The sequence below is a fragment of the Cuculus canorus genome, chromosome 1 (genome assembly GCF_017976375.1).
Source record: "Cuculus canorus isolate bCucCan1 chromosome 1, bCucCan1.pri, whole genome shotgun sequence".
NCBI classification, from domain to species: domain Eukaryota; kingdom Metazoa; phylum Chordata; class Aves; order Cuculiformes; family Cuculidae; genus Cuculus; species Cuculus canorus.
This window is the reverse complement of record NC_071401.1, coordinates 182357444-182369922: the sequence shown is the minus strand read 5'-3', so window position 1 is coordinate 182369922 and position 12479 is coordinate 182357444. Positions and strand designations below refer to the sequence as shown.

General features: G+C 38.0%; 1 protein-coding gene across 1 annotated transcript in view; it reads right to left on the bottom strand.

Annotated features, from left to right (window-relative positions):
- Positions 1-12479, bottom strand: part of CFTR (CF transmembrane conductance regulator) — an 86510-nt gene that overhangs the window by 53253 nt on the left and 20778 nt on the right. The window contains exons 4-10 of the mRNA XM_054056732.1: positions 11716-11931; positions 10710-10799; positions 9297-9460; positions 8714-8839; positions 4747-4993; positions 2550-2642; positions 1841-2023 (exon numbers count right to left, since the gene is read on the bottom strand). Coding sequence (XP_053912707.1) covers positions 1841-2023; positions 2550-2642; positions 4747-4993; positions 8714-8839; positions 9297-9460; positions 10710-10799; positions 11716-11931 — 1119 coding nt within the window. The remainder of the gene's footprint in view (positions 1-1840; positions 2024-2549; positions 2643-4746; positions 4994-8713; positions 8840-9296; positions 9461-10709; positions 10800-11715; positions 11932-12479) is intronic.

Here is a 12479-nt window from a genome sequence, read left to right as displayed (position 1 = left end):
AACTGCTCAGTGTGATCTGAATTTTCCTCTGTAACTGTTAAGTCATTTACGTGAATACATGACCTAAGTTTATTTACTATTTCCCTTCATAAAAGAACTGATTGCAATTTCAGTACTGACATGTTATAATTTGAAAGTTAATCAGTAGCTTGTAGTAACCTTGTCACACATCACTGGCTACTAGATCAAAGAATAGAATTGAGAAATACAAGGAAAAATATGCTACAGAGCCATTCCAGTAGTGTTTTTATCACTAATAAATAGGTAACAAAGTTGGGACGTAACAGCCAAAGATCTAAAATCTGTCTTAAGTCACAGTTTCATGCTGTCAAGCCCAGAGACCTTTTGATAAGTTATACAACATGCAGGGGAGTCTCACCAGATTCTTTCCATTATACCAGAATCTAAGTTTTCCAAAATGCTGAGTTAGAAGTTTCTCAACTTGCAAAGGACAGCCACCTAGTATGTTTTGCACTTTTATTTTTTGGAAGTGGTGGTGGTGCTAAATCTTAATGTTTTAAATCTCCCAGATAATATTATAAGCCTTTTATCTTTATTGCATTGAGAAGTGCAAACTTGTTGTGTGTATACTCACATAAACTGCTCAGTGTGATTTGAATTTTCCTCGGTTTCCTAAGTATCTGAATAAGGAGATACACCAAAGCCTTTCAGCACTTTTTAGTTGTATTACAACTATCAGCTTTGGCAATAGCCATCTGAGATGAGCAACAACATAACTACTCTGTTAATTCAGAAATATATACAGATCAACTTATCAGCTTGAGGACAACCTCGTGTCCTGAGTCTCTCGCTCTTTCCTGCCACTACTGAAAAACAATATAGAAGCCTTGATCATGTTGAAATTGATGGGTCCTTTGCTATTGACTCCAACGGTTCAAAGATTTTGCCCCATGCAAGTAAAAGAAATCAGAATGTGTTCACCAATAATTTGTTAAACAGGGAAAAAAAGTTGCCAACACATAATGAATGTTTACTTTGACTTTCACATATCCCCAGAAAACCCACTGCCAATGAAAGACTCATCTAATTACTTGCTGCTCAAAGTGCGTAAGAGGCTCACAGTTCAACTAATAATTTTATATTAGTTAGGTTAATTGGATGTGTTATCTGCAAACTAAATGTACTGATGAAATTTTGAGGTTCTAAAATGATGATTAACCTAAATCACAACTTTTTTCAGAAAACCATCAGATTCAGCAGCCCCTCCCCAGACTCTCACATGGGACTCAGAGAGCCTGTCCGAGTGTGGCACTGTAGGAACCAGAGCACAAGAGACCAGGTATACCACATGTCCAGGGCACACATGTTAGTTACCTGGCTAATCTGTGTCAGGCTGGTCAGGTTACTGACCATCCTGTGTTCAAATTCTTCCTTAAAATATTAGTGAGGCAGGAAAAAAAAAGACAAAACCTGCTTTCTAGCACACTGAGCTTAGTCTGGACATCCATGCTATGCCTTCCAGTGTGTTTTAAAGGAAGGGAGATTCTCACCATAAGCATTAACTTTAGGTTTCAGATTGCATTACTCCTGCAAATCTCCTTTTACTTCTTATGAAAAACAGTTTTGTCGTTTAAATTTCTTATTCTTTATTAAGCCTGTATCCTTGAATGCACAAAAAAAAATAGCCAGCAAGCTCGTTCTCATTTTGGCCATTTTATTAGAACTTACAGTTTATTCATACTTTTTCCTTCAGTCATCATTTTTGAAGTGAGCTCAGGACAGCAAGAATACTGTAACAATACAACTAACCACGACAACACAATACTATTCCTTAAAATTATTAGGACTTTTTTTTTTTAAATAGCAGAAATAGAAATACCTTGCCTGCTCCAGTAGATCCAGAAACAGCTAATAACTGTCCCTTCTCAATCTTGAAATTTATATCCTGAAGAACAGGAGTGGCATGAAGGGGAAAATTGCTGAAGAAGAGATTTTTGTCAGTGCTAGGAACTTTGCTGTTGTTGTTTTCCTGGTTTGCTTTTACAAACAGCTCTCCAATTCCCTGCAACATACACAGATGTGGGTTTGCATTTACATAAATAAATAAAATATGCATATATAGGCATGTACATCACACTATAGCCTTAAGAAAACACATGAACTTACTCTTCTGATTTTACTTTTCCTATCTACAACATACTTACTATATTCTTAAATAGATATCTATATTTTAATATGTGTATTGGGCTTGCTCCTACATTTGTGGGCACAAAGAAAAGTTGCCTATTATAGAACTGCTTTCCATTGTTTATACATGCCACAGCCTGATTCTGTATTCAGGCTGGCTTAAATCAGAAATAACACATTACAGGCCTTAATAGTTATTAAAAGGTCTCTTCCAAAGTTTCTCAACTGCGGATAATTTGATATCATGCATTACTCACTTACCATACATTCCTTGCCTGCTGATAGCTGACACCAGTTGAAGTAAATGAGTGTAGGCTGCTCTTTTTAGAGACCATCAAGGCAAATATCATTAAAAAAAGATGTTCTCTGCGTTTTAATTTAATTTGGGTAAAAGTACTAACCTCATCCCAAAAAGCCGTTACTTTGTCCAGCTCAACCCCAGTGGTTGTTAGATTGTACTCCAGGGCTTTATATTCTTTTTTCAGCAAGAAATCCTAGAAACACCATGAAAGCAGATGCAAGGAAAGAGTGAGTGACAACAGCCGTACCACACAAAGCAGCACATCCTCACTAACACTGAGCACTAGCCAACATTTCTGATAGTGCTATTGTATTGTGGTGCCTTAGAGAGAGGCATAAATATAGGTTATACGACATCTTTTGGATGGAGAAGGATATATTTTTGAAATTACTAAGTCTCTCATTGCTAATGAAAACATAGCCATAGATGTATTTGTTTCTGGTTTAGAAAAAATATCAAATCTTGGAATTTCTTTTGCTTTCAGGACTTGTATCAGGCAATACCACCCATCTGACATTAATCCTTTTCAAATGAAGCTTTGGGCTTGGAGTAGGAAGTAGAAAGTTTCATCATGATAAACAGCGAAATAAAGCAGCTACGTGCTGCTATCTCCCTATTCTAAAACTGCAAACATTTAAAAGAGTTACAGTGATGTCTCCAACACCAAAAAAAAAAAAAAAAAGCACAGAAGTAGTGTAATTTCAAATTATATAAGGCAGCAACAAGATGCTTGTGTTTTCTTCTGGGATAATATTAGGAAAAAAGAGTAAGCCTATGCTAATATAGGAAAGATAACTTCTCTATTCCATGAACAAGCAGAAGGGGAAAAGCAGATGAATGAAAGGGCAGGAACCAAAAAATTGGAAGGTAAAACACATACAGTTTATGCAGAAGAGGGAAATGATAGCTAGGCATTCATAACAAAGGCAGTGGGATCATCCAGAGTTGCTCCTGGAGCAATGATCATCAGAGGAAGCACACTGATCCTGAAAAACTTCATGGTTTAGAAAACACGGGTCTAGCTATAAGGAAAAAAAAAATAACTCAGAGGACATATCTGGCCCAGTGAACTCTAAGCTGATGAGGAAACTAAATCAGAGATATTTATGAGTGGTTTATTATTTCCTTTTGTTTCTTGTGACAAGTAAAGGGCATTGGTGTTCTGGGATTCTGTGCAGTCTTTCTATACTGAACCTGCCACAAAGAGATGATTATTTATGGATTCTGGAGCACTCACAGAGCTAATACTCCCAAGACATACATTCAGCAAAGTGAGCACAATGGTACAACAACTGGGCTTGCCACTTCTGCAACAAGGGATATACTCTTCCAGGAAATAAGAGAGACAGGATACCTCCACTAAGGCCTAGGGAATCTGAGCGCACAAGGACTGCCTAAACTGGGACCCAACAAGGCAGCCTTCTCAATGTGAAAGTTTTATGGCTTGATTTCCTGAATTTTCTGCCCAGCTCAAAATCATAAAAATCCAATACCTGCTTCTTATTCTATGTTAAAGTTCAGAATTCTGATTTAAGATTTTTAAGTTCCATCTTAAGTATTTTTATCACACTAAAAATAACAAAACATACATTTTTTTAAAAAAGATCTATAAATACGTAAATAAATAGTCTAATATTTCACCCTAAAATAGAATAAGAATTCATTTCCCGAGGAGTGATTTCAAAACAGCAGATAAACCAGACAGACTTAATGAGAATTCACCCTGATTAGACTCCGCAGATAATGCTCTCATGCTGGTATATGAGCAATTGATCTCAGCAGGTAAGGTAGGTAATAATTATTTGACCGGTACCTTAATTATGTTTACTACTCATAACAAATGAGATGCACATTTGCATAAGATGCACAATCCCCTGCTGTTCTTGCCACTAATAGCCAGGAAAACAGAAGATCTGTGACTTCAACTGCTGGAAACCTGCTATATTAAACACGTACTAATTTTGTACTTCCTTTTCTGAAGGAAAAACATCCCTTAAGCACCCCAACTTACGACATATTTTTATTAAGTTCTTTATTCTGCAATAGGAAGAAATAACTATATGCCACTATTCCAACAAAACAGCAGCACACAGGTAGCACGACAGTCCTGTGGTTATGCTGCCTGGGGAACCATATAACAATATCAAGATTTATTATGACATTTCATGGTGTGTAGTCAAAGCCATACATAGTATATTTGGAAAGTCTGCATAAATGCTCTATGCTTTTGTTGATCAACTAACAAGATAACATACTTAGTTTACGTACTTGGGGAGATTTTAGTGTATGTACCTTACCTGTATTTTGTTTATTGCTCCAATGGAGTCATACCAGGTCTGTACAGACCCAGGAAACTGCCGGGTCACTGTCATTCGAAGAACAATGCAGAAAGAAATGGTGGTAAATATTTTTCGGAGAATGATTCCTTTAGTCACAGCATATGGAAGCACAGCTAAAAACACCACAAAAAATCCTGAGAAGAAGAAGGCTGAGCTGTTGAAATATCTCACATAAGCAGCTTTTCGGGTTAGCTTCAGTTCAGTTCTGGTGAAAAACAAACAAACAAACAAACAAAAATTAGTATGGTATTCCAGAGTTTACATCTTACAAATATTTTGGATAGAACTGTTGCTATAACTATTCACTCAGAGGCTTATTCATCCTTCTTATTTTCTAGGATTGCAGTTAAAAAGCAAGATTCAAAATGATTTTGGGACCTAAAAAATAACTGGAGCCAAATTTTGGCACCAGCATTCACAATGCCAGACAAAACAATGGTCTATGTCATGGTTCAGATACCTCATAAACCACAAACCTCTACAGTTCCCAGCACAACCATCCTTAAGCATCTAATGCTGCGTTGCATGATACACTCCCAAAAGCATCATCCCATACTCATCTGGACATCTAGACACATAACTTCCCTACAAATAAGATACTTTGAAACGCTAGACTTGCTATACATGACCACAAGAATCCATAAGAACAATCCACAATCTGGTTATAATGTCAACTCCTTTTCCAGAGCACCCTACTGATGGTTTCACCCATGAAGTAAGCTATTAGTCCACCTCAGCCTGAAGAAGTGGAAGGCCGGGAGTCTGCCGTCCACCTTCTGTTCTGCATGGAACATCAGTCTACAGAGTAGTTTACTGACTGCAGTGCAGTCAACAATGCCTATACCTCTTACAGCATGTTATTAACTGAAAAGGAAAACAATCCAGGGAATGTAATTCACTTTACGAACTGACAGCCCGAACTCACAGTGCTGAAGCTTCATATTGACTGCTCTCATTTTGATCCTCTTCACACCCCCCAGGTGTCCTACAGATTCGCTTTGCCTGAACAGAGGTACCTCTGCTGCAATGAAAGGGTGATTGCTTTGCTGCAAGAGCAGTTAACTGGGGCTCGAGATGGAGCTCGACCCCAAGGTGTCCATTCACAGGGTGACTGCTCTAACCACTGCAACACTGTGCAGAAGCCCATAGTCACTTCAGTGACAATAATACCTGGTTCTGCAAGGCTGAGCACCATAATCTTTACACGTCTTCAGGTATTAAGGCAGTATCTGCAAGCAAAGTCTATCCAGAATTTTGAATCTGCGTGGAACACCCCTTCAGCTCCATACTATGCATTCGTGAGACTTCCACACGCATCTATTATCTTAGCAACTTTTGTCAGCCAAAGTGTTCTTAAAAGTCCCTAACAGGAAATCTGAGCTCAGACAGTTTTGGAGCAGGGTGCCTGGCACTTTTTGTTACATCTGTATTTCACAAGAGAGGCCTGAATGAAGTAGCGAGGCGTGCAGGACATCACCACATTAGTAGCCACCGCCCTGGGAAAGGGCCTTATAAGTCCCTCCAGAGCTTGTACGAGACTGGGTAGCAGCACCAAATAGGGATAGTAAAGATTTGGGGCTTAGTCCTGTCCCGCTCAAATGCCTGTGTAGAAGCTACCAAAAATACACCCAGTGCTGAAGCACACAGTTGCTACCCCAAAGAGGGAGAACCAAAGCACTAACCCTTTTCAGTAGGCTCCCAAGTATCACCCACAAGAAAAGTTTTCCAGAGCTGAGTCTATCTGTGACAGAGGCTTGAAAGCTCCCAAGTATCACCCACAAGAAAAGTTTTCCAGAGCTGAGTCTATCTGTGACAGAGGCTTGAAAGCTCCCACTCACTTGGGACAGGTCTTCCTGACACAACATGGGCACTTGGAGAAAGGACATAAGGGACACTATGAGTTTCATGCACATATAGAGTATAGACCAACGTATTTCTGCTTTTGAAGTGATGCTGCAGAAATCAGTACAATTACAGGAGCTTGAGATTCTTTGCTTTATATAAAGATGTATCTCCTGCTGACAAAGTATAGACACTTTCAACCTTGGACTTCACTTTCCCCAGTGCTGTGCAATGCTTCAGGAGAACAGCTGGCATAGCGGTTTCTTACCTCTCTAAATATACTGCATAGCCTATAGGAGTGCAGCTATGTTTATTCAGATACCTGTTACGAGCAGTTATTACCGGTATAGACTTAAGAGGGCAACAGGAACAGACCATATTGGTCCTTCTGAAGTGTCACAGTTCCCTGGTGTGGTTGCCTGCAGGAGCATTACACGTGCAGGACACTCCACCCCTGGCAGCTTAAGTCTATCAGAGCAAGGGCACAGGTCTACCTAGTTCATTAGAGTTGATTAAACTGGGTTGCACAAGAAAATGCCAGCATGCAGAAGTTAAAACTTGCTGTTGCTAAAATACAGGCATGGCTTCACACACGAGGTCTCATTTCCTACTGGCTTAACAAGCCAACTGATTGGGAGGCCCTGCAGAGCAAGCTCAGCAAGAAAAATTCAATTGAAACTCTGACATTACCACGTTGACCTGCTCTGGCAACGTCTTCAACAAATGACCTGTTGGATCACTCAAAAAAATACAGTATTTGGTGCAAAGAAGTAGAAGAGAGACACTTTGATCTTGTAATATTGCTATAATTTTTATCTTTTAAAAATATACGCATGACATAATAAACACTGAATTTCAGTATTACAAAATTCACTACAAGTTATTGTAGAAAATACAGATCATAATATGACAGTCCTTTTTCCAGGCTTCTGGGACCATTTTGTGGACCAAAATTTATTTGATTCATTTCTACAAGATTTCCTCACAAGACGTAGTTTCAGATTTCCTAAGAGCTTTCCTTAAGATTTCATAAGATAAATAACACCAAGCAAATCCTAACCTGGTTCGTTTCTTCAGCTGGAACTCCCAACCTGGATTCATACTGAGCTTTCTCTGCTCTTCTATAGTAAATCATTAAAAATTTTAAAATCTTCCTTATTCTAAACATGAACACTTTTCTTTCCCTGAATTGTCTTTCAGAAAGCAGCTGAGCAAGAAGGTGTTTGTGTAACAATATAATTTCATCTCTTTTATTTATACAATAATATGATACTTATATTTCTTTTATTTTCTTCTATTTTCTCAATCACACACCTGGCAGAGAATTTTAATTCTCTATTAAGGACTAAACAAACACACGGGACAGCTTTAGTGCAGCACCACCCATCAATCAATATGTCACTTTTCCTCCCTTCCCCCAGGGCTCCCCATTGGTAAGGAAGACCTCCTTCTCATAGCTCTCAGCTAACTAGGTTCGCTCTTTTACCTCCTTTCTGCTTCAAGTCTGGTAGTTCCAGTTCACTCTCAATATTAATTGAAGAGATAAGCACTAAATAAGGCTATCTACAGACAATAAATGTTAATGCAATTGCGCAGGATGAATACATGAAGCCACACTACTTCAGTCCTTTCACTGATTGCTTGTAACGTTTAGAACCAGCTTCATTGTATTTCTCAGAAAATGGCTGCAGAGGACTCATACTGTTTCTTCCACCACAGAATAGGAAAGTCTGTAATGCCTTAAGTAACAATCACAAAAGGGCTCTTTATTGTAAGATGAGGATAGGGTTGGCCAGAAACAAACACAGATGTCACAATTGTTTTACCTGCACAAGCAAACTACTGAAATATCATTGCAATAAATGAGGAAGCAAATAAAAAAAAAATTAAAAATCTCACCTCCATAGTGAACTTGAGAAGAATGGGGAAAAACCCAAGCTGCAGGGTGGGAATGCACAGATAAGTTTATGGAGGATTAATATTTGTGTGCTTTATTTCCTAACAAGACCACAGATGGTGTTCATAGACACCTAATTTTCTTTCTGAACACATAAAAATTTGAATCACAAATTAGAACACTTACTCACGGATGCTTTCAATCATTTTTTCCATTGCATCTTCCCAACAATAGGCTTTAACTGACTGTATATTCTCAATTATTTCTGAGGTGATGACAAGTCTCTCATTGATCTTTCCTGCCCTCTTATTCCTACAAAGTAAAAACGTAGTGAAGTCAATCTTCTTCTCTTTCATCCTGTATAGTTAGTTTGTATCCCATTATATCTTAGGAAAACCCTTCCCCTATATGCCTACACTTAAAATGTTTATTTCAACATACTATGAAGAATGTGAAAGGGGTTATTAGAAACCTAGTAATTGTTCTAATGAGAAAAGAACAAGCTCTGAAAAGAGTAAATCAAGTCACTAACAAGAAGTTTTAGTTTTACAGAGCATTATGACTATTGACTGCATGTTTTGTTAAGTTTACATAGCTGCTAATAAATAAGTAAAGGCTTGCCCATGACTTTCCTAACACAGTCAGCGCTCTTCAGATTTCTCTTTTGTAACCAAGTCATAACTAGAGAACCTTAATAATAGTACAAACTTCTTAAACCAATGTGTTCATGCAACTATATTGAAAGACTTTAAAATAACAGTCTCGTCACCTGTATTTCATCATCATTTGTCCCAGCCAGGCTTGGATAAAGGCCAGGACTATCAGAAGAGCAAGTCCAGAAAATGCAGAGGCTTCCAACATATCCCAGAGCAGTCCCATCAGCAGTGCCACTTGTAAAGGTGCAATCCATACAAAATGGGCCAAAGCAAGACCCTGTAGAAGCCCACCACAGAAAATAATAAAAATAATGCAAGTTACAGATGTGCTCTGAAAACTACATGAAAATAAAGGAATGATTAAAATGACACTTTGAAAAATGTAACAAAGAATGGTACAAATATTTCCAGTAGTAAAACAAGTTTATAAAGGAGAATTTGTGATCCTGAGCACATAGCATTCTGGGTGTTAATTATGATGACAGTGCAGCAATATATATACATTCCACATCTAAACTTCAATCTTTGTAAGGCAAAGTTCAGTCTGCAATTGTCTGTTCGCAATGTATATGCACAAGGAAAAATCCCAGCTTTGTAAAAGTAAACAGAATCTGCTATCAATGTTTGTTTTTTCAACCACTGCAATAGAAAAATACACAGAAGAATCATCTGAGAGTGATTTGATATAGGATGCAAATATTACTTTGGTGAAGAGATGACTGTTGTGTGAACACAACTAGCTCAAAGCAGATCATCACCTACTTCAGCCATGTTCCTCCACTCTTGGAGATTTTGGACTGAATCCTGTGATCAGGCTGCACAAGGGTCTGTCACTGTGGCTACACTGCAGCAGTGACAGGACACCTGTCCTGGCTTGTTCAGCACTAGCTGACATTGCTTTGTATAGTAATACATAAAGCAAATACAACCTACAGCTCCAGCCACATGTCTACAGTCTCTCTGATCTCACTTCTTTCATAGCAAACAAACCTCATACTACTAATGAGCCAATTAAACATATATGCTTAACAGAAGTTCATAAAGTTTCCAGTCTCCAAAGGCAGTAACATGAATTTACATCTGTGCCTTTAATGAAAGAGAAGTTTTACAGGAGACTCTGGAAGCATTGTCTAAGACGGATGTGTTGGGAATGGTTCCTAGTAAGATCTTACATCAACATTTATTCAGAATTCTAGGGAGTGGGTAATAGTAGCAACAGGACGCTGAACATCCGTCACTCGTTCAATAGCAGGAACAGGCTGAATCATCTTAGTATAGAAGGTACGGTGGTCAGGAACAGAGGATGGAAGGATTGAACCAGCAAGTTCTGACCTCTACGAAACCAGCTGCGTAACCCAGAGGTTTCCTGTCAAGGTCTCAGGCATGTTTGTTTTACGTTTACAATGAGCAGTCAGCGCAGTCCATCATCTATGCTCCCTATTTTCTTAATGTTTGTCATGAACAGCTTGAAGTATAGCATTTGTATTTGATGGATCACCAAGCAGATAAAACAACTGATGACATACCTCATCAAATTTGTTCAGATTGTTGGAAAGAAGACTGACCAATTGTCCAGTACTTATTTTATCTAGGACTCTGCTTGACAGTTTTAAGATCTGTAAAAGAAAACAAAACCATAGAAAAATTGTCATGCAATTCATTCTCATAAAACAGAATAAATACATATAAAAATAATAGGCAATGGCACAGCAGTATAAATAACAATTCACTTATCTGCTTATGCTATAAAGTTCCATTAAACTTGTTATTTATGTAACTTGAATTTAATATAGCTATTAAATTACTTTACAAATATTGATTTATCTCCTTGCTTTCTGTTGCATATTTTATGTATATAGATACATATGCAAATGCAAGTTTTAATTAAGGACACATGCTGTGTGCTGCTGTGCACTGCTGCGCATCCTCAAAAATCTCCTACTGTGCCTATCTCAACAAATATTTTTGAAAGATGTCTACACATTGAGATTTATACTAAAGTAACTAACATGTCTGTTCAAATTAGGTGCTTTTAGTATCGGTAAAATCAAACACCTTTTAAAATCTTTGGATTTGGAGATGTGATGCATTGGTATCTGTTGATTCTTCATGCTATAGAGATCTCACAAAGTATTATTCAAACTCAATTCCTTCTATGTTGTATTTATTGTTTAAATCTTCACCTCTAAATCCTCTTTTGAAAATATTCTTTTGTCACCAGTATATTTTACTCTTCTTTGCAACACACGCATAATAGGAGCACAGTGGTAGAATAATGAAGGCATCTCGCCACACATCCAAGCAAGTCCGAACTCACACAGAGGCTGACTTCAGTCAAATCAGCTGTAGACTAGTATTTAATTCTTTGGACTTAAGCAGTGGAGAACTGTCAGAAACTGATGTTAGCCACATTATGCTTTTGTGTACTTTGCGTATCTTGACTAACAAACTATCAATCTTTCAATGGACTGGCCTGAAAGTTATATAGGCTACAGACAGAGGTTTGGCATTGAGTGTAAATGAAACAATTACCTTCTTATAAATCAAGCTAAACATAGCTATTCTCATTTGCATTCCTATATGATGAAGACCAAATACAGCAGGATGTATGAGCAATGTCCTCACAAAGAAAAGAAGGCACAAGCCAATGCCTAGGTAGTAGGCTATGGATCTTTCATCAGAGTTGTCTGGATCATAGGAAGCTATTATTCTTCCCAGCAGCAGGGGCTGCACAGATTTGGTGACTTCCTGCAGATGGAAACAAGAGAAAAATAACTTTGGTCAGTAGTTTGCTCATTCATTCCAAGATGGTTAACATCTCCATTTCAAGTCCTACCAACTGAGATTTACAGCTTTACACCTTAAATGATGAAGCCAATTCTGTTTGCTGTGCAAACTACAGACAGCTGCAATAATTGCACAGGAGAACATACAACTCACTGCTTTCCTAATCCGTGATGCTCCTGCAACTCCACCAAAACAAATTTTGTTTGATCGTTTTCTACAAAAGTGACAACTGAGATTAGCTTCCTCGTTTACCTTTCAGAGCTTTTAAGAGATTAGCCACATCATATGACTGAATCCAGTTTAGCAGGCTGGATTTCTGTTTTGGCCCCTAGGGAACAGTTCTCACTATACTTTACAGGACTTAGAGAACACAAGACTCAGAGCTTCTGAGATTAAAACCAACAGAAGACCACAGTGAGGATACAGCTAAAACATAAAGTAAATGGAAATAGCAACAGAACAAAAAGTATAAATAATTTGGATTGTGCTACTCCACAGTTCTAGACACT